Source organism: Lissotriton vulgaris, chromosome 6, assembly GCF_964263255.1.
Source record: "Lissotriton vulgaris chromosome 6, aLisVul1.2, whole genome shotgun sequence".
Lineage (NCBI taxonomy): Eukaryota > Metazoa > Chordata > Amphibia > Caudata > Salamandridae > Lissotriton > Lissotriton vulgaris.
In genome coordinates, this window is record NC_141694.1 from 897,408,738 (window position 1) to 897,435,778 (window position 27,041).

The 27,041-nt window shown below is 44.9% G+C and overlaps 1 protein-coding gene across 1 annotated transcript in view; it reads right to left on the reverse strand.

Annotated features, from left to right (window-relative positions):
- The window catches only part of ACOXL (acyl-CoA oxidase like), a 1,104,726-nt gene that overhangs the window by 896,315 nt on the left and 181,370 nt on the right, over positions 1–27,041 (reverse strand). Inside the window, exon 2 of the mRNA XM_086926889.1 lies at positions 26,071–26,167. Within this exon, the coding sequence (XP_086783015.1) occupies positions 26,071–26,167 (97 nt within the window). The remainder of the gene's footprint in view (positions 1–26,070; positions 26,168–27,041) is intronic.

Here is a 27,041-nt window from a genome sequence, read left to right on the forward strand (position 1 = left end):
TTTTGATCACGAGTCCCCAGAGGGGGGACCCCAACGGTTGGGGGACATATGTGGTGTCAGAGCCTGTGTGGCTCCAACGTTCTGCGCAATGTGACACAAGTGTTTTCAGAGCCTGTGTGGCTCCAACAGTTGGCGCGGTTCTGTTCTAGGGTCAGTGAGGACCCTGTCGCAGTTTTGATTCCCAGCTGCCCAGCAATTAGTGGGCAGCTGCACCGTTTAGGTCTTGTGTGGTTCCCAGGTGCCCAGCAAGTAGTAGGCACCTGCAACGTTTAGGTTTTGTGCCAGTGGCGCACCCCTGACTGGCGCTGCATTGGCAGCGCGCCCTGACATTCTGGACACAGGGCTCTTTAGTCCCTTTATTAGATGGGGGCTGGTATGTGATTATCTATGGGATGGTAATTGCCTAATGTGAGTTTCGCGCAATATGATGTGGTGCTAGGAAATGTAATGCATTTTTGATCTTACACCTCTGAATGTTTTTATGCATCATGTGTTTTTGGGCTATTGAGTTATGTTCTGGCACCTCTGAATGTTTTTATGCATCATGTGTCTTCCTTGATTTTACACCTCTGAATGTGTTGGTTTATGCATCATGTGTTTTTCCTTCCTTACACCTCTGAATGTTTTAGGCATCATGTGTTTTTGGGCTATTGAGTTATGTTCTGGCACCTCTGAATGTTTTTATGCATCATGTGTCTTCCTTGATTTTACACCTCTGAATGTGTTGGTTTATGCATCATGTGTTTTTCCTTCCTTACACCTCTGAATGTTTTAGGCATCATGTGTTTTTCTCTGGTACCTCTGAATGTGTTTTGATGCATCATGTGCCTTGTTATGACACCGCTGAATGTATGTTTTATGCATCATGTGTTTTTCCTTCCCTACACCTCTGAATGTTGTTTATGCATCATGTGTAATGTGTACCTATACCCCTAAATGTATTTTATTCTTAGGTGGTTGTTCTTTCTAGTACAGGTGGTCCTAGTGAGGTCCTGGTTCCCTGTGTGACATTCTCCTAAGGTGTCTAGGGTTGCGTAAGTGGTACTTACCTGTTCCCAGTAGTTACTGGATGTGATCTATAACTGTTATTTTGTGCTATACTTATTCTAAGTTCTAGAAGTGCTATTTCTAAAAGTGCTGATTCTGACAGGCGCCCACGTGGCCCTGTCCTGTGTAAATAATCCCTTGTGAATATTGCCCGTGCCAGTTGGCACAATGTACATGTGTGATTCTATCTGATGTGTTTTGACAATACAGAAGTTATTTTTGTATAACCTTGTGTGGAGTTCCTTTTGTGGTGTGCCTAGGATGTTGTTGCTGTTGTGTGCTGGCGCAAATGCTTTACACATTGCCTCGGGGATAAGCCTGTCTGCTCGTGCCAAGCTACCAAGGGGGTGAGCAGGGGTTATCTTGGCGTGTGACTCCCTTGCCCTGACTAGAATGGTGGTTTCTGCCTAGCTTTGGCGTCAGCCTTAGCCAACCAGAAATAGCCAGTTCTAACACTTTTTATTTCATTTATAGATTTAAGTTCTGCTTTTGACTGTGTCGACCACGAATTCCTATGGCTAACACTTAGCGACATGGGGATCGACAGTCAAATCTTACTACATATTAGGGAACTTTATAGAGAGGCAGGTGCAAGGGTTAGGTACGGCCCCAGGGGGGAATGCTCAGACAAATTCCCTATAGAAAGGGATGTTAGGCAGGGGTGCATTTTGGCACCCCTGTTATTCTCCTTATACATCAATTCAATCGGACAATACCTCAGGGACTCTCAGCACGACTATCCCACTATTAAAGGTATTCCCATCCCATTACTACTATACGCCGACGATGCGGCATTAATGTCATGGACCAGACTCGGGCTACAAAGAACTGTAGATAAATTTAACTCCTATATGAAGCTCCGTGGCCTGAGAATAAACATCTCTAAAACTTTTACAACTTTTACAAAGGGTAGAAAAAGGGCACCCTGCCCAATTTTCCTTGATAACAAGAGAATTGAAATCATAGATACTTTCTCTTATTTAGGGGTAAACTTTCATAGGGGGAGCTCTTGGCAAACAGCGGTTAATGCTAGAAAACTAGCATTTTTGCGCTCTATTGGTGCCTTGAAAAACTTTTCCATCAAATTGGGGGGGAAGCCAGTCAAAGATTTAATCTATATTTATAAAGCAAAGTGCGTTTCAACTTCTACCTATGGTGCTGGCATTTGGGGCACCGAACACGCACAGGGGATACAAAGCTGTGAAAACCAGTTCCTTGCTTATTTACTGGGGATACCCAAAACTACATCCTCGTACATTTTGCACATAGAAGATGGCCTTTCCCATATTACAGACTCTATAAGGATTCTCCGATCCTTCTCTGGCACAAGGTATGGGTCACCCCAGAAACTTCATTAAATAGGGATTTAAAAACTGATTGCCTTTTGCTAGATGGGGTGTCTAAAATCAAATGGCTATGTTATGTGAGGAACATGTTCAAGGAGATAGGCCATCTGGAATTTTTTGTAAAACCAAGTACGATGGAGAAGGTACCAAGAAGTCTGATCAAAAAGATGGCCCTGGACCACCTTGTTACATCTAGGTGGAATGTAGAAAAAGAAAAACACACCGTCACTAGATACCAGCAAATTACCTTCCATGAAGGATTACAAAAATATCTAATACTAGTGAACAGCCCTTATGTTCGCTCGCTGCTCACTCGTTTTAGGCTAGGCATTTTCTTTCGACTGGTCACATTCCCCCAATGTAATAACTGGTCCATGTCAAAATTAGTATGTCCCTGCGATGATATTTCTTATCAATCTAATATTCATTGTGTCTTATTTTGTAAATTTTATCAGGCACCACGCAGGGCGTACTTACTACCTATTTTAAGGACATGGGGGATTCGAACTTGTAAGCCAGCTTTTATCAAACTGCAAAGGTTGGAAGAAGACAATGTTATTCATGCACTGAGCTGCTTTTTAAAACTTGTAGTAAAGTTCCGCAATTCAATGAACTGATCAAAATTTTTTAGCGAATACTTTCTTGCTAATATTAACTCTCTTGATTTGGATATGTTTACTACATGTATTATTTTTTGTAATAACTGTTTTTAACTTGTGTGCTTTTATGATTTGAATTACTAAATCGAATAAAGCAAGTTTGAAATGAAATGAAAAAAAGGAGTAGGGCCTGTTGTGCCCATTTTTAGGTTTCGGCTACCATCCCACTGCGTAAGCAGTGGGTGGGCGCAGCCGAAATCTTTTGTTAGTAGTATGGGGGCCTGAACACGCCCCTCTTCTCCATTGGCTGGCCTCGTAAATGCTGGCCAGCCATTGGAGGAGAGGAGCGTCACTGAGTTCAGGGCCCGCCTTGACGCGATTCGGGGGCGTTTCTGGGTCTTTTTTTAAGTCCCGCCCTCTCCTCTTCCCATTGGCTGGAATTTTACCTTCCAGCCAATGGGAAGGGGAGAGCACACAAACACGCCCCCGAATCGGCCTGTTGCTCAGTTCCAGACTTGTTTATTTATGTATTTATTTAATGTAAGTTTTTTTTTCCTTTGCTAAAATATTCATGGGGGTTTTCTCCTAATTTAGCAGCGACAGAGAAAATGCAAGTTTGTGGCAGATAAAGAGGTATGTATGTATGGTTGCTGCTAGTCGTGAATTATGCCACAGCCTCCCCAAGCAGCCGCCATGCTTTATGGAGTACGGTGCGCAGTGTGTTAAAAGACCAACTTTATTTCTGAAGCTAATTGAACAGTTTTCGAGCTGCAATGTTCTTTCTTTTATGTAGTCTTTAATGCCGCGCAGGGGGAGTAGAGGGTTTAATCTCACGCTGAATACTCATAACGCTGTTGTTTAATTTGAGTATTTTTGATTAAAGTGACAGGCGTGTTTGCCTTCGGCGGGGATTTTTCTCTGCTTCCCGTACGTGCCATTGCTCTTAGAGGCATAGCAGCGTGTAGTTAGTTGTATTTTAAACCTCGGCGCCTCATTTGACGTATTTCATTGCAGTTTGGCACAGCCATCAAAGGCGCCTTGGTTTCTTGTGTTTCTTTTGTAGGAGTACAGCGTTTGGCATGATGTATTGTGATAACGCCGGGGCAGAAATACCCAGAGGAATAAATAACTTTTGTCGCGTGTGAATCCACCATACTGTTTTTCTTGTCTTGAAGAGCAGAAGCAGGTTTATATTCTGTTTGGAAATGGGATCTCTTGATGTATGTTTATAGTGTTTCCCAGGTTTTCGGGTCATTTTTTCCTCTCGGTGTAGCCAATTTGCCACCTGTTCCTGAGTTACTAAATTGTGCAGGGTGCTGAGATCACCGGAACCGGAAAGTGGACGTGCCGTGCGGGAAATACTTCTCCCGCTTCAAGGGCTTTAAATGGACTGGGTCTCACCGGAGCTGAGCACCGGTAGTTCGTTAAAGGGGGGGCTCGAATCGGGTCTCTATCGGGCTCTGTTTTGTGCCCTGGCACAGGCACCTCGATGTGCACGCGCTCACACTGCTCACTTATTGCTAGTGGACACGTCACGGCATGACGTCATACCAGGTGAGCGTTGTAGGTGAAGGGAAATCCTTTAAAGAGAGTAATTTTTTCTCTGGATTTCCCTTCTCTTTTTGAAACTCCGGAGCAGCAACACTGTTCTGGTGTCACCAGAGCTTTACGTGGAAGCTTTTTAAATATCATATACAAGCCATAGTTGCTGCTTATTTATCTTGTGCAGCTAACAACCAATGACAAAGCCAATAGTTCTGACTTGTAGTTATGATGTTACTTGTTTTTATTTGCGAGGGGGAGTACCGGCAGTTGTCAAGAGCGACGAAATACTTTTCATTGGAGAGTACCGGCTCTTGTACTTCTGTTTCCATTTCAAGCTCTGCATGTACTTCCCTTATCATTGCAATCCGGTCCTACGGGGTTACTTTCATTTTACAAAAGCATCACTAGAGGTACCAGAATGCAAAGCGCTGACAGCTGAAAAACCAGAACTGGCAATATATCGCACACCTGCAGGGGACCAGTTTAAATACCCATTAATGACAGTCTGTAGGGGCTAATAACACTCCACGGCTTAAAAAACTGAAACTGTGCTTCACCAAAACTACAAATCTGAAGTAGTAAATCCGTGGTACATAAAACTTACAGTGCGAGAACACGAGTCTCTTGTTGGTAAAAGCGCCAGAAATGCCCTTTAATGAATTGACGGAAGTGTTATAAGCCCGGGTCTTCGAGGCCACGCGCCTTAGCACACCTGCGGGCCCTGAGTGCTGGCCTGTGATCACCTGCGTGCCGTGTGCTCTGGCGCCGTTTCCTGCACTCGCCTGACCTTGTGAGGTCTGACCGCTCGCCCCGCACCATGGCTGTCTTCGGGGCCTGCCTGTGCGGGCGAGGCGGCCTGCGTGGGTGCCTGTGCCTCCCGCGGAAGGTGTTCCTGGATCACCCTGCCCAGGTAGGAGAGCCCCTCTGTTCAGCTGCACCCCCTCCTGGGGCGGGGGGCGGAGGGGGGGGGGTTTACTATTGTGCCGCTGCAAGAACATGATGTTCAAATGGGTCGGTACTCACGGGTACTGAGTACAGGCACATTTTCTTTCTTTTAGTGAGTACCAGAACTTCTCCAGGCCTGAGGAGAGTACCCGTACTCACCTGGGCCTGTCCGGTTTTGGGCACAACGGTCACATGAGCGTGAACCTGCTGCCAACGACGCCGCAGGGTGGCGGACACAAATGGAATTCCCTGTAAAGGGAGCTGCTCCTATGGCAGTGGCGGCTGGTGACATTTGAAAGTGGCGGGGCGTAGCGCGCGCGTGTGATACCCTTTTGAGAAAGAACCTACAAGGTACCCTATATTACATTCATGAATGTAACAAGACGTGCATCCAGGCTTTCTTCTGTAGACATTTTAATCTTTAAAAATGTCTTAAACTTGCTCTCTAGACTCGAGCTTTTACATATGTATAAATTATTATTGTGAAGCCACTTTGTCTAATTACAATGTGCACTGCATTTTTGCAGACAATTTTGTCATTTTAGCTACAAGGAAGACTTTTTTTTATCTCAACCTCCGTGTCATTGCCCCAAAAGAATTTGGTCATAAAACTGGCTGTCATGGCCCAGGGTGAATAACGTGCACGTAACGTTTGTTCATAGTATTTAAACCCTGTATTTAGCAAGAGCACGGTTTTAGCTTCACCGGCCCTGCCAGCAGCACAGCGGTATGTCTCCCATTTGGCTGCAGCGAGGCCTCCCTGCATGTCATGATTTTAATTTTTAGGGAAGTGATTTATTTCCATGTCGTGTCACTCACGCAATTACCAGCCTCTTCTTTTTCAAGCGCAATGGTTAAAATCTGTAGACTTCCCCCTTGTAACATTAAGGACGGTCTCGCAGTGTGTGTTTGTAAAGTATGGCAAGAGTTTTTTTTAACAAACTTCAACCAAGATGTTTCCATACGTCTGGTTAACCTGTAGTAGTTGGCTATTTAAAAGCGTAATTGTTTGTTTGCCTGCCTTTTTTCCCATAACAGAGCGGTTTGATCTGTCACGTAGACTGATGTTATCTTTAACCATTTACTCGTCCCTAAGCCTCATATTATTTCTGGCCTACCAAGATAAGCGCTCATACTGCTAAGTTGCAGTCACGGCTCGCTCACAGTGGGGGCCAGGGGGTGGGGATAAATAAAATAAAAAACTTACCTTGTCTTCGCTTGACCGGGTCCGCACCATCTCTGCTCTGGGGTCCCGTTGGCGCCTAGACTGATGGCTGCCAACTTGCCGAGACACAGTAGTAGCCAATCCTGATGCTGCTCTCTTTAGAGGAGAGCTGCTCTCTAAAGAGAGTAGCATCAGGATTGGGCGGAGCCTTGAAAAAACGTTGTTCTTTTTTTCAGCACTGGGGTACGTTGCATTAGGCAGGCAAACCCCTAATCTGTGTTTTTTTTTAAAACCACATAGTTTGCTAGTTGGAGAAGCCCTGCCGGGCAAACACCATATGCGCAGTGAGTGCGCACTGTGCCGGCACAGAGTCAGTCCAGCGCCACCCAGTGTCAGACAGTGCATACTGTCCATGTCCATGACACACACCACGGCCGCAGGGCAATAATTATCGGGCAATTTATTCGAGCGGCGCGTTAATTTATAAAACTTTTACTAACGCGCCGCTCTAAAAAATTGCCTGATAATTATAGGTGGGGCAACGCCCAAACGCCCTAATGGTAAAACCGCCACTGTCCTATGGCCTCCCCTTCCTTTTTTGCCAGTTTCGGATTGGTAACGGGGCAGGTACCGAGTTCCAACTGTGGGCTACTTTTTGGAGCGGGGAGGGGGGCAGATTTGGGTGGTGTTACTGTTCGGATGCTGCCAGCGCCCCGTGGGTGTCCGAGTGGCCTTTCTGGAGGCAGATGGGCGCTCACTACCTCACTTTTAGCAACAGGCAGAGGTGTCACTTTATTTATCTCGTCCATTAGTATATGCATACCTAGTGGGGCAGGGGGTCTGGGTGTGTGTGTGGCTCTGGGTGTGTGTGGCTCTGGGTGTGTGTGGCTCTGGGTGTGTGTGGCTCTGGGTGTGTGTGGCTCTGGTTGTGTGTGGCTCTGGGTGTGTGGCTGTGGGTGTGTGGCTGTGGGTGTGTGGCTGTGGGTGTGTGGCTGTGGGTGTGTGGCTGTGGGTGTGTGGGTGTGGGTGTGTGGCTGTGGGTGTGTGGGTGTGGGTGTGGGTGTGGGTGTGGGTGTGTGGGTGTGGGTGTGGGTTTGTGTGTGGCTGTGGGTGTGTGTGTGGCTGTGTGTGTGGCTCTGGGTGTGTGTGTGGCTCTGGGTGTGTGTGTGTGGCTGTGTGTGTGGCTCTGGGTGTGTGTGTGGCTCTGGGTGTGTTGGTGTGTGTGTGGCTCTGGGTGTGTTGGTGTGTGTGTGTGGCTCTGGGTGTGTGTGTGGCTCTGGGTGTGTGTGTGTGGCTCTGGGTGTGTGTGTGTGGCTCTGTGTGTGTGTGTGTGGCTCTGGGTGTGTGTGTGTGGCTCTGGGTGTGTGGGTGTGGCTCTGGGTGTGTGTGTGTGGCTCTGGGTGTGTGTGTGTGGCTGGCTCTGGGTGTGTGTGTGTGATAGTAATTGCTGTCTGATGAGCTCGTCCAGTAGGGTACAATATGTCTTGCATTTGCGAGAGATTAAGCTGTTGGCAATGTAAATGACAATGCCATTTATTTATCTGTTTTCAAAATCAACACATAAATAAAAATGTTGTCATTTACAATGCCAATAGCTCTAACTTTTGCAAAGGCGAAACCGTTGCATTGTAAATGCTTGTTTAGATTCCCATCATGCCAAACTGTCTTCCAAGACCTTCTATGATGTCACACAATAGCCCTGGAACCCAGTTCCTTAAAATAATCCACTTTGCACAACTTTGCCTGATTTTTACATGTTCTCATGGATCTTGTTGAATTCGTTAGTTTACAGATTACTTTTGTCAAGCACCCTTTATATTACTTAAGATAGCTGTATTCCATGTTCCTGTGGTAGTTTCTCTGCATATATCTTATTCTTACATTCAGATTATTTTATTTGAAATTTCTGTTTCTTCTTATTTTTCCTGCATCTTTTTATTTTCTACTGGCATGTGTTTTGATCAGGTATTCATTGGAATTACATGTGTTTATTTGTATTGTAATATAGAGCAGCCAGTTAGCCTTTCAGACTAGACAGTATTTTCCATAAAATTTTAAATATATAAAGTGATTGGATAACAAAAAGGTCTTAATGAATATAGTTTCAACTCACTTTACCAAAAAAGTAACCTAAAAAATCAGCTGCCTAGGAGTACGAACTGCATTTTCTCAGGAGTTGTGTAAAATACCCACTGGTTAGAATAAATTAAGGAATACGCGCTAGAACCAATAATATTTTGAATCCCTGAATGCAAAGTAATTAGATGTATTATATACTCTTTCCGAAAGATCAATATTTGCAAAGATTAATTGTGTTCCACAAAGTACAATTTTATCTCCTGTGCTTTTCAATTGACTGTTTTCAGTAACCCTGCTTATGTCCACACGAAATTAAACTGTTCTCACATTTAGCTGTCTCTACATTTTCATTGCCTAGGTGCCGAGGTTGGCAGGGAGAAGAATCTGTTTAGTTCATGCTCAACGAGCCATATTTTCCTTAAAATCAACAACCCAGAAAATCAAGGTAACCGTCACACTAGCATAGTAAAATTAAGAGGCCATTTTTAAAACAATAATTTTACATCTGTGCTGAACAGACAATTAAGGGAAGAGTTATAGTGAATCACAATAAAAAGGCGTCTAGTTGATGTGATTTCAATTAAAGTAAATGGTTGAACTATATTTGGATAGAAAGTTATATTGAAACGTTTTAATTTAAAACACACCCTTTGCATCAGTTAGTGCATTTGGTAGAAAGTTTTTTTCACTCAGTTTTTTCTACATAAATATGCAGTATTCATTACATGGACATGTGTAGAACTTTACGGTGGTAATACGGTGGTAAAATGAAATATGTAAATAGTGTCAGAGGGCCACCAGGCAAGCAGGCATCACTGGGCCCAACCTTCGGGGTTGTGGCCTTTTATTCCTGATATCCCGGAGCTGACCCACTATGTGTCTTGAGCAACTGTGCCAAGTACTACCCCCTTCAGCACTTGACACTCAGTGTTAGTGCGGAGCAAGCAGCCCAAGGCTTGTCAAGAGGGAGGGAGGTGAAAGGCATACACAGAAACAAGACTCAAATCAAAACAGTAATAACAATAAGTAGATTGTGCTGTCAAATATTTGCTTTTATGAAAAAAGTTGTATTTAATTATAAGCGCCTAAAGCATAGAAACAACATATTAAATTATATCCACTGTTTCTTAAGTTCGGTGTGCTACCGTCGTCCTGAGCGGTAATCCAGCATCCCTCTTTCTCTTCCAGAGGGGCAGTTATTCTCCTTTCAATAATGGAAGCTACTTTCAGATATGGCCCCCGCACGACAAAGTCTGACTTTGGCTTTGAGAGTCAAATTTAGCTGAGCTATGCAAGACTAGCAGACCTTGTTCCCTAGTTCTGGTTACAGTAGCTGGAAGTCTTGGTGATCTTCTTTCTAAGCTGGTGCACAGCTCTATTGAACAACTTGTGGGACTCACGCTTTACTCACCTTTATAGTGTATGCCCCCTCATCTGTTCTGTTCTTTATTAAAGGGACAGGTTGCCACAGCAAGAGGTTATCCAATCTTGGTTGAGCCATAACAGAGGCCAAGGAGTAACCGCGGATCACATGTAGTTGTCAGCCTCTACTGAAATATGCCTCACAAAGTTTCAAAGGCCTAAGACCTCTCCTCTGCTATGATTCCCTGGTGCTACAGTGCAAACCTTATCAGACCCACCATCTCTCCTGACAATGAGCCCAGGCCCCACTAACCAGTAAATCCTCTTTGAATCAAAGAGACCTCTGATCACACAGCACAGAGGATGCGCTCAGTATTCTTCCTAAAGTGCATGAGTTCCCACATCAGCCTTCGGGAATGTCTGCAATCCACATCGCTCCTGTCTGGGGGATTGTAGTCCTCATCTCCAACTAGCCTTTCCAACCCCCGGGCTTTTAAAATGGAAACTACAGGCCTTCATGTCATGTACCAGGCACAGGCAAGCATACACAGGCATTACACACTACACAGCGATACATACAGACATCATGTTTAACAGGAGTGAATTAGGTACCCAGCAGCAGCAGAAATTTACAGGATTAGGCTGATAGGCATCACTCCCGTATCAAAGGTAAAAAGGCCTGTTCACTCTATTGATTACTTAAAACGTTTATGCTACCACCATCGCACTCGTGTCACTCAACTCCTGGGAACGACTGACTGACCATGAGACAGACTGAAGTCATGGCACACATGCATGATTGTGTTCACCCAGGAACAAAAATCAGTGCCAGGAGTCCAAATATACATGCATCTAGGGCACTCAGGCCAGGAGCACCCATGAATCACTTTTTCATCCCAACAACAATGTAGTAATGAGCTCTAAGAATAAGTATGATAGCAAAAATAGCAACTTAATAGTAATATACGAACAAAAGGATCCCTGATGATATACTCCCAATTATGAAGTACCAGGCTATAAGGGTCTCTAAAGCCACACATTATAAAAATCGCATTGAAAACTCTTCGAAGGAACTTTTTAAAATTTTTAAAGAGATCTCGGTAATCTCGAATAATAGCGGGCCGTCCGCAGATTCTGTGGAAACCTGCAACAATATTGCTCATTATTTTGCAGGCAAAATTTCGAACATCTATGCCAACTTTACGGGGAATCTGATCAATGGCCCTGATCTCGACAGTAGCAGGGAGGTAGGTTCATTAGATTCTGAATTACCCAGCTTTCATGTCCCTGCTGCGGAAACACTAGTTACTGTATGCAAGAAAGTTAAATCAGGCTCCCCCCGTGATCCGGCCCCCCCCAAAATACTCAATGCCAGTCTGGATGTGCTAGAGCCGCTGTTCAGACATGTTATCCAGCTGTCTTTCTCTTCGGCCACCCTGCCAGGTGACTGGAAGAAAGCCATAGTTTTACCGATAAAAAAAAAACCTAATCTAAGTCAGGATATAATGGAAAATCTCCGCCCAATATCTCTTTTACCTTACTTAGCTAAAGTGACGGAAAAATTGGTAAACACTCAGCTCATGGAATATTTAGAGTCAAACAATATGTTTCATGGCTCTCAGTCTGGCTTTCGTAAGAACTACTCCACTGAGACTGCCCTGCTGAGAGCAACCGAAACTTTACGGATTGGTGCTGATGAGGGGAACACTATGGCACTTATCATGCTAGACCTCAGCGCCGCTTTCGACACCGTGGCACACTCCACCTTGCTACGGTGTCTGAGCAGAGCTGGGGTTACAAAGGCAGCTTGGGGATGGCTCAAGGACTTTCTCTCTGACCGTAGTTTCCAGGTTCAGAGAGGTATGTTCCTCTCCGACAGCGTGGCCTTAGAACAGGGGGTGCCTCAGGGCTCTGCCCTGAGTCCCACCCTGTTCAACCTGTATATGGCTCCATTGGCAGCGGTTGTTCAGTCATACGGCATAGATCTTGTATCTTATGCCGATGACACGCAGCTGCTCATCTCCCTGTCACAGTCACCTAAGCTAGCAGCGGCCAATTTTAAAACCTGCATGCAGGAGCTTGCTGGCTGGATGAATCAACACTGCCTTAAGCTCAATGGGGCTAAAACGGAGGTGCTAGTGATAGGGGGAGATGGGGCGAGCTGGACTCAGGAATGGTGGCCGCCCTGCCTTGGCTCTCTGCCCATCCCATGCAGTGAGGCCAAGAACCTGGGGGTCTGGGTAGATCCTAAACTCTCGTTTGAGAGTCATGTGGACAAAGTGGTGGGGAAATGCTTTGGGGTTATGAAGACCCTAAATCGCACTCTGGACCTACTGCCACTGGAGGCCAGACGTATTATGATCCAAGCTCTGGTCACTTCTCGCATGGACTATGCGAATGTGCTGCTATTAGGTACTACGGAGAAGAACCTGAGGAGACTGCAAGTGCTGCAAAATACGGCGGCCCGGTTAGCCCTCAGACTCCCTAAAAGAACAGCATCCAAGCCTACTCTGGCTGCCCTTCATTGGCTGCCTGTAAAGAAAAGAATCCTTTTTAAAGCCCTCCTCTTTTGCTACAGGATAGCCTCTGCAGAAGCGCCAGGGTATTTGAAGGATCTGGCCATCCCCTATCTACCCCAAAGAGCACTTCGCTCGGCGGGTATGGGTCTCCTGACAGTTCCTCGTGTTAGAAAGGCCAGGATGGGAGGCCGCTCCTTTCGGGTGCTGGCTACCACCCAGTGGAACAGCCTTCCACTTGGGATCAGACTAGCCAACAATGAAACCATGTTCCGGAAACTCTTGAAAACACATCTGTTTGCCCTGTAGGGATAGTTGCCCCTCCTCCTTTCTGACTCTTACTCCACAGCGCGGGGACACGCCGTGATGGCGTCACCAAGCGCTTTAGAAATTCCTTTATTATTATTATTATTATTATTTGATCCTAAGTAACTAATGATCACAATAACAACAAAATAATCTCATTGGCCGAATATTAAGTAGGTTTCCATCTCCCTGGTGAAATAAGGAGAAAAGGAGAGCTCCCTGGTCTCCCTGCACAATAGCAAGTGCATCGTCTATTACGACTAAACAAACTGATGATTTGATTTATGGGAGTATTTGTCTCGCAATCAAATCTTTTAATCATCTATTATATTATGCCAATTTTCATTGCTAGAAACAATCATGTACAACATGAGAACCATTTTCACATAAGAACAAAACTAAAGTTGCAACCCTTACAACCACATTCTCTACACCATGTATCGTGCTACCCATGTAGGCCAGTGCTTTGGCGCCCGGCATTCGGGCAGGAAGCATTATATAAATGCTACAAAACATACATAATCAAGTCATGTTGCACATATTAACAGGGAGGTTGCATCTGCAGCCACATTTGAATATTTGCTACAATTCAGAGGGCACTGGAGCTCACACTGCAGTGATTCCACAACCAGCCTCCACAGAGGATCACTTTGTAAGAGATCAGCTGTTCTACTTGGCATCTGTTTTAAAGAAGTTTAATATACTTCTGGAATATCTTTTAAATTGAACTAGATTACCCATCCACAGACTCTTAATACATTTCAACAGTCCACAAAGATGTCCCAGTGACAAGCCTCTCAACCGAATGAAAATCAGACAAACACATTGACTAGTATTTGTCAGTATAATGGCTGAGGAAAAAAAAATATGACGAAAATTACAAATGAAAGTACTAGAAGGAGTGAGAGGAATTAAAGCTTCGGTGGCAATTTTGGGAGCTGAGCAGAAGCTGTTGAACTCTATAGGTCATGCAGCGACTAGCAGGTTCATCTATTGTGAGCGTGAGTTAAGGGAGCTTTCTAAAGTATAATGTTAAAAGAAGAAACTGCCAAGTTAAAATCTACTCTCTTGTTACTTGCAAAAAGCAGGCAGACTTACCCAGGATTAAGGTGAATACCTGAAGATACAGATGTCTAAGAGTTAGTCACAGCGCAGACAACACTTTTAAGGAAAATATTTTAGTGGAAATCTTTGGAGATCCAACATTTAAGACCCCACAGCTGACAAATACAGTAAAAAATGAATCCTACTCACGTTCTTTCAATTTTGACTTTAAAATCTCAATCTGGAAACATTTTTATGGCTTAAAATCAAATCTATTTTTACTAAATTATTTCTAAAGAAGGCAATGGAACAAAGAAAATATTGCACAGAGTAAGAAGGAATTATCAAACAATGCTTACTTCTCGGACCTTGAAAATGTTAATTTCAGAAGGGATTACGGAAATAACCCAACAAAGTTCCTATGCTTAGGGACACAAAATAAAACAAAAGTAATCATAAAAGTAAAAGGTTTGGCTTTTAAATAATGTATTTACAGAGCGAACACGGTAGAGAGGCATGGCTTCTCAAGTACAGCACACATGCAGGCACATAGTTACACACCGACATGCACAAATAAAGCACAGAACCACAGGCAAACAGAGCGAAAGGGGGGAGTCAGGAGGGAAGAAAGGAGAAATAGAAGTAAATGGATGTAGGAGGGAAGAACAATGCATGGAGAGTATGGATGAAAGTACAGTAGAGGGTGTATGGGTGAATTAATACCTGTGAATAGATTTCACTTTAATACCCACATTTCCCAAGGCAATTGTCTCCAGCCAGATATAGAGCTGCTGTTCACTATCCCCACACTGCCTATCTGAGATCGCTGCTAATCAGACTGAACTGATTGGAAAAGATACTTTTTTGCTGTCTGCGATGTGTAGAGGTCTATCTTGGACAGTTTACCCACTGATCATAAGCACTGAGTCAAGGTCCTGGAAAATAATTTTAAGTGGTCTATATGGTAGGCCAGACCAGAGCACAGACTCCACTATTTTTTTTCAGCTGGCGTAGTAGTGGGAGCCACAGTCCGAACACATCAGTTTCCATCTAACAAGTTCGGATCATCCCAAAGGTGGTCAAGCAGCCGGTGCAGTCAGAAGTCCTCAAGTTTTTCCACTGACAGATGGGAAGGCACCACTATGTAAACTTTCTTATCTAGATGGATTCTGCTGTTTTTGCCTTCCCCTGGAATTCAGTCACATTGCACCCATTAAATGAGAAGCTGCATCTGCTAAACATTTAATATATGTTAAAATATTAGTGCAACGTAGGGTGTATTCACTGATCTATGCTATGCTCATGAATCTTGCATTGGACTTAGTATTGAACGGATTTAGGCACTAGCTTCCACAACCCAACGAATGTAAGCTGAACTGTTTGCTAATGTGGAAGAATGGGATTCTCAGTTCCCGTAGCCCCAGGGAATGGCATGCCAACCAGCATGGGTTACTGGTCAGGTCACAGGAAGATGAAAAGAAGAGTTTCTCATTACTTAGTGACTGGGCCACAAGTTTCACAATAATAGGGTTAGTGGCATACTTAAAGAATGAGGTGAGGCTATGTGGCATAATAGATGGCATGCACACAATGCCATAGCTGCTGTTGACCGACTTGAGGAACCGGCCGTGATCCTTCTCGTGGACATCGACAAGGCTTTAGACTCCCTCTGTTGGACCTACCTTTTTGCCTTGCTGGGCCGCTTAGATATTGGCCCCTGTCTATTGAATCTCATACGTCCATTATACACTGAAATAACGGCCTTAGTCCGAGTGGCTGACTCAGTCTTTAGACTTTACTATTGGACGGGGTACAAGTCAAGGATGTACCCTCTCCCCATATCTCGTCGCGCTGTCCATGGAGCCGTTGGCGGCCTGGGTTAGGATAGATGCGCAGGTCCCTGGTTTTGAGTGGGCGGCGGGGATCTCGGACCGTATAGCACTGTACGCAGATGACATGTTGTTCTTACTAACACGCCCCGATAGGACCGGGCCACGCCTTCTCAGAATAAATTTTGGGAAACGTCCGTCCTGTTTATGAATCAGGGCAAGTCTCATCTGTGGCCGCTGCGGGGAGGCGATCAACTTGGCGAATGGTCTCGAGAGGTGGAGGTGGTCCCGGATGGTTTCAAATATTTGAAGGTGTTTCTCTCAGCATCGCAGACTATTGCATGGGATAGAAAGTTGCCCCGTTATGGGCACAGATTGGCGATCAGACCAAAGTGTGGTCCCATCTGCCGTTGTCCTTGTTTGGCAGATATGCCATTTTTAAAATGGTCTCCCTGTCCCGGCTCCTATATCGGCTCCAAAACCATCCGTACTTCATACAACAGACATGGTTTGGTCAACTAAATGCAGTCCTGGCACGGTTCCTTTGGGAAGGTGTTGCGGCACTAATAGAACTGAGGACTTGCTTTAAATCCACATACTGTGGTGGCATTGCCACCCCGGATGTGCAGGCATACCACGGAGCTGCGCACCTTCTCGTCCTTAATGATTGGTGGTATGGTGATCTTGAGGACTCGGCATATGCGGTTGAGCGTTGGCTGTTGGGTGATAACGCATTACACATGACACTCTATTCTGCATCCACACTTAAGGCCCTGCCACCCGCAACCAGAACAGTATTCATGATCTGGAAACATGCATTCCGTTCTATGGGTTGGTGGGGAGGCTTACGAGAGAAACTCCTCTATGGGGCAATGGACAGCTACTCAGTTCTCACAACTGACTGGTTTCCGAGGTTGGGAGGCCATCGGCATAGACACGGTGGGGGCAGTTATGCATGGTCGAAATCTGTGGTCCTTCCAGGAACTTTAGACAGAATACGCGATGCCTCGCAGACAATTTTATAGATTTCTCCAGTTTCAACATCCTTCTCCCCATATTTAACACAACAGACAGATATACCTGATTTTAACCCTATAGAGGCAAAGGTCTTCATGTGCGAGCTGGGAGTCCATAAAATCACCAAAAGTTACAGCACACTCCTCAACAATACACCTACAGCACTACACAAAACTAGAGATAAGTGGCAGCAAGACATAGGACCCCTAGATGAAGATGATTGGGTGGAGGCATTGGAGTCCCCGCGCGGTGTGGTGATTGCAGCCCGCCTGAGACTCATCCAATTCAAATATTTGCATCAGGCTTATTACACCAGATACATATTATGGCGTGTCAGCCTGATCGCATCCCTGCACTGCCAGCGATGTGGGACAGAAGAAGGCACCTTTCTACACACGGTGTGGCAGTGTACGTTGTTGTTGAGGATTTGGAGAGGGGTTATCACATGCTTGTCAGAGGTTTTGGGGTGGGATATTCCCCTCTCTCCACAACTAGTTATGTTGCATGTAACTGAGGACCTGAGCGGCCACAGATGCAAGCACCACCTGCTATTCCTTGGCCTCACCCTTGCAAAGAGAGAGATCGCCAGGGCATGGAAGGATGAATCCCAACCGTCAGTGGCGGTGTGGTAACAGGGCTTAGACTTCATCATGGGCCTGGAAATCCCTGTCTTTAGTGTGAGAGGGTGCCCCCAGAAACATTTTAAAATCTGTAAGAGGTGGGCGGATTACAGAGGGTTTTTTTTGGAACCTGTTCCCCCTGATTCTACTATTGAAGATCAATTGACATGATTGTATTGAGATGGGACTTAAATATTACAGATATCTACTATTGTTATGAATGGTTGGGACTCATGTATATAAGATGTATTTGGTTTTTTTGCAGATATAATGTGGCACTATTGGTGGTGTTTATAAAAAGGTATTTAGAAAAGGGGGTGGTGATGGACAGAGTATCTGAATTAAACAGAACACTCCTACCCAGTCAACAGATCAGGGCTTGATCCATCACCGTTTTTTTAGCTCACTGCACCATCCCAGCTCAGAACCTGGCTACATGCAAATTAGTCTGTCCCTGGCCCAGTGCATCATGGGAACAGGGCAGACCAAACTACCAAGCCAATTCTTTTACTGGAAAGGAAACAAGCTTCCGAGGACCGGTTCCTGGCATTACAGCCGTCTTCGGTCTGGCTTGCTTGAATCCTGATGGTGCAGTGAGCAAGGGACTCATGTCTGAGCATACCCTTCTACGCTTATGGTGGACAAAACGATTCAGAAAAGGGGGTGGTGATGGACAGAGTATCTGAATTAAACAGAACACTCCTATTCAGTCAACAGATCAGGGCTTGATCCATCACCGTTTTTTAGCTCACTGCACCATCCCAGCTCAGAACCTGGCTACATGCAAATTAGTCTGTCCCTGGCCCAGTGCATCATGGGAACAGGGCAGACCAAACTACCAAGCCAATTCTTTTACTGGAAAGGAAACAAGCTTCCGGGGAGAGGTTTCTGGCATTACAGCCGTCTTCGGCCCGGCTTGCTTGAATCCTGATGGTGCAGTGAGCAAGGGACTCATGTCTGAGCATACCCTTCCACGCTTATGGTGGACAAAACGATTCAGAAAAGGGGGTGGTGATGGACAGAGTATCTGAATTAAACAGAACACTCCTACCCAGTCAACAGATCAGGGCTTGATCCATCACCGTTTTTTAGCTCACTGCACCATCCCAGCTCAGAACCTGGCTACATGCAAATTAGTCTGTCCCTGGCCCAGTGCCTCATGGGAACAGGGCAGACCAAACTACCAAGCCAATTCTTTTACTGGAAAGGAAACAAGCTTCCGGGGACCGGTTTCTGGCATTACAGCCGTCTTCGGCCCGGCTTGTTTGAATCCTGATGGTGCAGTGAGCAAGGGACTCATGTCTGAGCATACCCTTCCAGGCTTATGGTGGACAAAACGATTCAGAAAAGGGGGTGGTGATGGACAGAGTATCTGAATTAAACAGAACACTCCTACCCAGTCAACAGATCAGGGCTTGATCCATCACCATTTTTTAGCTCACTGCACCATCCCAGCTCAGAACCTGGCTACATGCAAATTAGTCTGTCCCTGGCCCAGTGCATCATGGGAACAGGGCAGACCAAACTACCAAGCCATTTCTTTTACTGGAAAGGAAACAAGCTTTCGGGGACCGGTTTCTGGCATTACAGCCGTCTTCGGCCCGGCTTGCTTGAATCCTGATGGTGCAGTGAGCAAGGGACTCATGTCTGAGCATACCCTTCCACGCTTATGGTGGACAAAACGATTCAGAAAAGGGGATGGTGATGGACAGAGTATCTGAATTAAACAGAACACTCCTACCCAGTCAACAGATCAGGGCTTGATCCATCACCGTTTTTTAGCTCACTGCACCATCCCAGCTCAGAACCTGGCTACATGCAAATTAGTCTGTCCCTGGCCCAGTGCATCATGGGAACAGGGCAGACCAAACTACCAAGCCAATTCTTTTACTGGAAAGGAAACAAGCTTCCGGGGACCAGTTTCTGGCATTACAGCCCTCTTCGGCCAGGCTTGCTTGAATCCTGATGGTGCAGTGAGCAAGGGACTCATGTCTGAGCATACCCTTCCACGCTTATGGTGGACAAAACGATTCAGAAAAGGGGGTGGTGATGGACAGAGTATCTGAATTAAACAAAAACAGAAACAGAAAAGGTATTTATCAAAATGTTTAATCTATATAAGATGTTATAGAAACTGTGAAAATGTTGATATCATTATTTGTGAAACAATTTCCGTAATACTGGTGATCCTTCAGGCACCAGGCATGTGTTGACTATCAGCAATAAAATGACGTTGACAATGAGATGAGACAGGTCTATGTCATATACGTGTATAGACGTATTTCAACATTTGGTTCTACTGACTTGTTCTACGGGATTTAATAATAAGGATGCAAAACTCCCACCCACAGTTGTGGCAAGCGGCATCAACAGATTCTCTCTACTCGTTCAAGACCCAGTACTGTATGAGGTGGGCTTCCTACGCACTGGAGTTCTTCACTTAATTGTGTTGCTAAAGCACAATGCACAGGGCATAATTATGGCTGTTGCCCTGTGGGTTTTAGTGGGATCCATCAAGTTGTAATTGCCTTGAAGCAGAGTACTGCCCTCTATATTGGTGTTTCCCTTCGGCCAACAGGAGGGCTGTGTCAAAGCCACAGAGAGAGGACTGACACAACTATCTGGCTGTCTCCTTCTTGGTGATACTATCTCCTTCTTGTTGATATCACGAAGAACGAGAGTGCTCTTTGACGACATCATAAAGTCAATCGGTCATGCGCCACGTAGGCAGAAGCTCCTTATCCCTCCACTGCTTGCATGGCATCCTTATCAGAACAAGAGGATAATGAAGCCTTGCTGGAAAAGCTCCTGTGTAGTTTGAGGAGAGAAGTTTAGGAGGCTGTGATTTGTCTTCTCTCTTTAACATACATTGGGCATTTACTGACCCAGGAACTGAAGAGGGCTGGAAAGGTCATCCAAGACCGTTCCTGAAGAAGCTCTCCACTTCCTAAAACCAAACTGAATGCCATTGAGATGGTGCTTTCCATATCCAGATTCAGCATGCTGACTATTGCTTCCTGACAGACTAGAGGAATATACTTGCCATTTTAGCAGTAGTCTTCCTTGGTAATGTCCAGAGGGAAAGGATATTTCTGCGGGGTCACTGTACCATCAGTCCTCAGGAATGGGAGACTGCATTATGGCCTACTCAAAATGATCAGATTTCATAACCATATTATTTACTGGAAAGCATGCATGTAGGGTTTAATTTTATTGTCAATGTTACCATTCTCAACAGACAGGTTCCCAAAGAAAGAGAGACACAATCATTCTTGCAGTGTTGTTGCTAAAATAAAGGGTGTATAGCAGCCATGCAGACATCTACCATCTGCAAGACTGCATCAAATTCCCTCCAAGGCTAACCTTCTTGGGTGTGTAAAAGGCTCATCTTCTGCATTAGTTTGTCCAAACGCAGACACACAGTCTAACAGACTTTACTATCAAATGTCTTTAAGTAAAGCTGAATGATCATGCAGGGATGATGGTGAGGCATTTCCTAACACTATAAAAGATAAACCACAAAGAGGACTTAATTGAGCCCTTTGCTGGCCTCGCTGTTAAAGACTGAACATTTTCACACAACTCTAGGCAAGGTTAGATTAGACTGAAGCACTTAGCTTAAGAGAATGACTCACTGCTTAGAATGACTGAGTCATTCAAATCTTAAGAGCTACATAAAACAGCTCCCCATACTTCACAATTGCTGTAGTCCCAAAGAGGGGCCAAGGGTAAGGGGATGATACAGCACTGCAGTGTCTGCCACATCCTTTAGATTTTTGCCATAATAATGTTGTGTAGTTCCCACTTATCAGTATGACCTACGCGTTTGTTGGACAACATGAACTTTTGGTGAGGTGCCTAGATTGATTCCGGGCAACCCTGCAGGATATGTTGGCCTAGAGACCAGCTAGCTCACAGTGCACCATAAGCCCCCCTAAACCTTCCAGGGAGTGAATTGTTTCTGGCAACCACTGAACATGACAACCCTGACCCCTCAGGGATCGTGGTAAAAGATCAGAACCTTTTGCTCAGTCACTCGTGCATACTTGTACTCAGAGAAATATACAGAGGATACACACTGGGACGTTTTCCTTATATTTATTGAACTAAAGTTATTCTTATATAGTATAAAAGTGCTGCGATAATCAGTAGACAAAAGCAGATGAAAGTGAGTATAAACCCCAAAAGAGTAAATAGTAGATACAGTTCTACCATGGTGCTAAACTGTGTACATATGGAGGCATATAAAACAAGGTAGTAATCAGGTGTTCTCCTACTATGCAAACCCTACTCTATGTGTGCCTAGAGTGTGTGCAGGTGTGAAGCTAAAAACCAACCCAATTACCTGGCACATAACAATCTGGCACATAACAATCAAGGTTGTAGGACTGCTTTGCTTATTATGTGCATTCAGTGTATGAAAAATGCAGAGTCAATCCAACAGATGCACTACGTTATAGATCGCTTGACTAGCCACAGTTGAAAGACCCAGGTGAAAGTGCAACATATATCGCATATATCGCCTGGCAGATGGGAAGGATGAGGTAATCAGGTGTGAATGGCAATGCCTGCAGCATTATGAATGGTGTGTTCAGCATGAGGAGCTATCCAAGGACCTTAGGAGACTTTCCACTGCAAAACCTGAACTGAGGGGACACCTCAAATGAGCATGGCCATTCCTGAAAGAGGGAGTGGACCCTCGGTAGTCGATTGGTAGATGAGCTGGCACAAAGCCAGATATGAGCCATTAGCACAAGGACTTACTGTGCAAACTTGTGCTGCAGTCAGTCTTCAAAAGATGCAAGGAGGGGAAGTCGAAGAGATGTTACTAGAACCTGCCTTTGCCAATTCATGTGTAGAAAGTAAAATGGAACTGTCCTGCAGGTTACCACTATTTATTCTATTGTATTGACATTTAAATAACACTGTGTACTCTTTGTGAAACCTAGTTCACTTTAGCATGGTCGAGTAAGAGGCTACTCCTTTTGTTATGCATGGTTGGTTAGAGGGTGTTTTTGTACGTAGTTCTTATGGGGAAACTTTTTTGTTGACGCTGAACGTGAAGAATATTTAAATACCTCTGTTATACAATACAATATCACCAGGAAACTGTAGAGGCACAACCCATGGACACCTCAGTAAATGTCAAAGGGATCCACCCAGGAGTTGTGAAAGCTCACAAGTCAAGAATATCCATAGACACTTTAGTAGAGAGTTTATGATTTACCACGCAGAAGTAAGGGAGATGGTGTGAATTAAACTCCTGCAGGCTTTGGAAGGCATGAATAAAAATTCAATATATGGGCGGGAACATGAGAGAGAGGTTCCAGAAGAGGGTGTAATGGTGCAAAAGTAGCAGGAGATGCCAATCCACATTGTAAAAGCCACAATCTGTGAAGGCTTTTCCGCAAGTCGCCTTTTAGGCAACTAACCCCAGTGAGTGAAATCAGAGCATCCTTTTTCACTGTCTAGGGGATAAGAGCGGTTCAAACATTGGCCTACAGTCAATTCCCAACTATGAACACTAGGAACATATTTTTCAGCTACAAACTCTAGGAACAGAAAGTATTGTAGGTAGACTGCTGTAGGCCTCAGGAAGGATGGACCTCACAATAGTTCAGATACCCCTTTGCCAACTCACTGCTGCCATATCACCCCGCTGAAGGTGTGTTGCACTTCTGGGTTACAGACTACCAGAAGGGGATAGGCATCCCTGTCTGTTGTGATGGATAGAAAAGTGCTACATTAAGTCATTGAACACCACTACATCCTGCTCCAGTATTTAAAGTATAGACTGCTTATAAGTTTCCTGGGTGAGAGAGATTCTTTACCCTGCAGTTTTACATGTATGTTGTTATAAAGTGCTGATTTCCAGCCCTGACAGAAACACGTGTAAATAAACTACCACACTGCTGGGAAAAGCTTGTAGAGTATGTGGTGTTTTGGCAGAGCAATGCAGTAGGTAAACTGGATTTCCTGAACCTCAGTACCTAGGTAGAGTCATTAAGTATATTCATGAGTAGCAAACAGCCCAGAAACGAGAGTCTGCTCCATTAGAGGTGAGCATCAAACCCAGACGAACTCCTCGTGGGAAAAATGATATCAATTAATCAAGCAATCAGTCACTTGTAAAGCACACTACTTACCCGTGAGGGTCTCAAGGCGCTGAGAGGAGGGGGGTGCTGCTACTGCTCGAACAGCCAGGTCTTGAGGAGTCTTCCGAAGGTGAGCAGGTCTTGGGTCTGTCGCAGGTGGGTAGGGAGGGTGTTCCAGGTCTTGGCGGTGAGGAAGGAGAAGGATCTGCCGCCGGAGGTTGTTCGTTGGGTGCGGGGGATGATTGCGAGGGCGAGGCTGGCGGAGCGGAGCTGGCGGGTTGGGGTGTGGAAACTGAGTCGGCTGTTCAGGTAGGCTGGTCCGGTTTTGTGGAGTGCCTTGTGTGTGTGGGTGAGGAGCTTGAAGGTGATCCTCTTGTTGACGGGGAGCCAGTGCAGGTGTCTCAGTTGGGGGGTGATGTGGCTGCAACGAGGGATGTTGAGGATCAGTCGTGTGGAGGCATTTTGGATGCGTTGTAGTCGTCTTAGGTGTTTGGCAGGGATTCTTGCGTAGAGTGTGTTGCTGTAGTCCAGTCTGCTGTTGATGAGTGCTTGGGTCACCGTTCTTCTTGTTTCGGTCTGGATCCATTTGTAGATCCTACAGAGCATGCGGAGGGTGTTGTAGCAGGCAGAGGAGATGGCGTTGACCTGCTTCGACATGGAGAGGGAGGAGTGGAGGATGAATCCTAGGTTGCGTGTGTGGTCCGTGGGTGTCGGTGCTGTTCCCAGGAGTCGTCCCAGGCAGAGGGGGTGGGGCCAAGGATGAGGACCTCTGTTTTGTCCGAGTTCAGTTTCAGACGGCTGCTCCTTATCCACTCGGCGACAGCCTTCATTCCTTCGTTGAGGTTGGTTTTGGTGGTGTGCGGGTCTTTGGTGAGGGAGAGGATGAGCGGAGTGTCGTCAGCGTAGGAGATAATGTTGAGGTCGTGCTGGCGGGCCACTTGTGCGAGGGGGGGTCATGTAGACGTTGAACAGGGTCGGGCTGAGGGATGATGTCACAAAGAAGCAAAGCAAGTGATGCACAATCGTAATTTCAGCTTTCATACTTCAAGAGGGGAACTATTCATTACAACGCAGACATTACAATGCAATGCCTTTACAACGATGTCGATACAACGCAAGCTCTATTATAACGTGTGCCATTACAATGCATATCCCTCACTGATCAGCACCTTCCCTGAGGTAAGCACCCGGTGGCGTTAGAATAGTAATTTTCGTTCTAATGGCTTGCGCGGTAATGGCATGCATTGTAATGGAAGTTGCGTTGCAAAGGAATACGTTGTAACGTCATACATCCTTCAAGAGATACTTAATGCTTATAGATACTAAAAGAATCTCTTCAATCTAAGAAAAGAGGGTTCCCACAAAGGTTTGCAACTCTGGATCCCACCCATTACGGACATCTGAGGAACTTTACCTTCCCTTCCTCAGGAGTTAAACCTCAGATAGCAGCCATGCCCACAGACAGAACATTCAGAGTTACTATGTATCAAAAACGTTGTGTCCTAATACACTCCAAGATCGTCTTTGGTAGTTCAAAGTCTAATACAGAAACATTGATACAGATCTCGAGGGAGCATCTGGTGAGGGGTCAAGGTTCATACAACAACCTTAAGTGCAAGAGCTGTAAAATGTCAAAGCAGCATGCTGGTCAATTACTTATCTGCTTCAGCAAGGAGATGTTTGCAAACATTGGCATGCATCCTGAAAAGTATCGAGAGGACAACACTGAAGAGAATATGTGTCAGATACTCGGCAAGTAAGAGCAATGATGTGTGAGACAGAAGGAACCCTGATCAGAAGACATAAACATTAAAAAGTAACTCTCATGCAGTTTTCGGGTGAGGGAATGTTTTTCTATGTTAACCTTGAATATGTAAATCATCTGACACTTATGTCTAGTACAAGTTATACAAAAGGTTAAATAAATACTGGCTGCACTAAAGGCAGTCAGCAAGGTTTTTAGAGTCTTGTCTTCAAGTACAAGACAGTCATAATATGTTGTCTATTTTAAAATGTTTTTAACAAAACATCATTGTATCGTCCCATTTCTTCAATGTGTTAATAAACAGAAGGTGTACTAGAAAATAAATAATAAAGAGTGGCAAAGGCCCCTAGAAGCGCAAGAGTTTAAAACCAAAATTAGGTTCTGCAAGGAAAAATAAAACAACCACACAGTGCTGAATAAAGACAAATGAGGGGAAATAATAAAGTAAGAAAACCATAGACAGATCGAAAACAAAATAGTTTTTTGTCATCCAATTGAAATCTAAATTAAAAAATAACACATTTTGGTTGGATATTTATTTGGAAAAAAATGCGAGGAAGTTGCAATCTGAATGTGCAGTTTGGCCTTTTCTCGACCACTGAACTGTAAAAGGGCCAGACGATCTTCAAAATACACTTGTTGCATAAAACAAAAAAAGTGTAATCTTAGAGTGCTGGGTAAAGAAATATCATGAACTGTGCATTTTGTTACACGTTAAGTTGTTATTCCTCAAGTGGGAGTCGATAGCTCAAATTAAACAAGCAAATGATACCGGCTTTAAATAGCTTACCATCTCCTGAAATGCACGCTGCACTTGTGGTAAAGCCAGGGTGAATTTCACTCTTTCAAATGCCAAGTCCCTCATCTCATCCAGAGTCAGGTCATATCTGTGAGGGCCAGATGCAATGTAAAATTGGTATTAGAAATGGGAAAATTCAGCAAGGCCACAATATTTTTATTATCCAGATTTCAATGCAATAAATTAAATTTCATACCAAAATTTGTAATTTATTTGCAAAGATCAGGTAGCTGAGGTCCCATTTACAAAGTAGCACTCTCTGATAAATTTACTCATATTACCTGGGCAGAAATGAGTTTATTTCATGGAGTAGATTTTTTAAGACCACACGTGAAGTGTTTTAAGTCATCGTCGCTGGCCATTGCTGAAGTCCGATTGATATCACATGATTATAGAGTCTGAATAACATGCACAATTCTAGCGGCTTTCCGTGAAGATGAGGCGAGCAATTGATGTTGGAAACATTAGATTCTGAACATACTGTATATAGCTGACATGATGCCCATGACCACTACACTATTGCCTTTAAAGTGCCCGGGGGGTCTATTCCTTGTTGCAGCCAGGTGAAAGCAGTACAAAAAGAAAAGATGTAAAGCAGCTAAAAAAATAAACTGGTCACCATTAGTCTCCTGTCCTTCCCTATCTTCTTCCATTCCTGGCCAGTGCGGGCTTCCCGGCACGCCCAATAGCGGAGCAGGTAGACAAAGCCGCCAGCCTCCATGAGGGCTCTTATTTGTGTAGTTTCACACAGCATCCAATCCCCACCCATCCAAAATTCTGGAAGTATCAGTACGAGTGGGGATGCGGGAGGTCCCACAGAGAGGTCCCTGGAGTTCACAAGCTAATCTATGACTGGTCTGGTCATCCTAATGACTTTTCACTCATTATCGCCCCCAGGATTGCAGCCTTACCTCACCCTCTACATAATCATGTGGTCAATCAAATACCGAGAAGAGCACAGA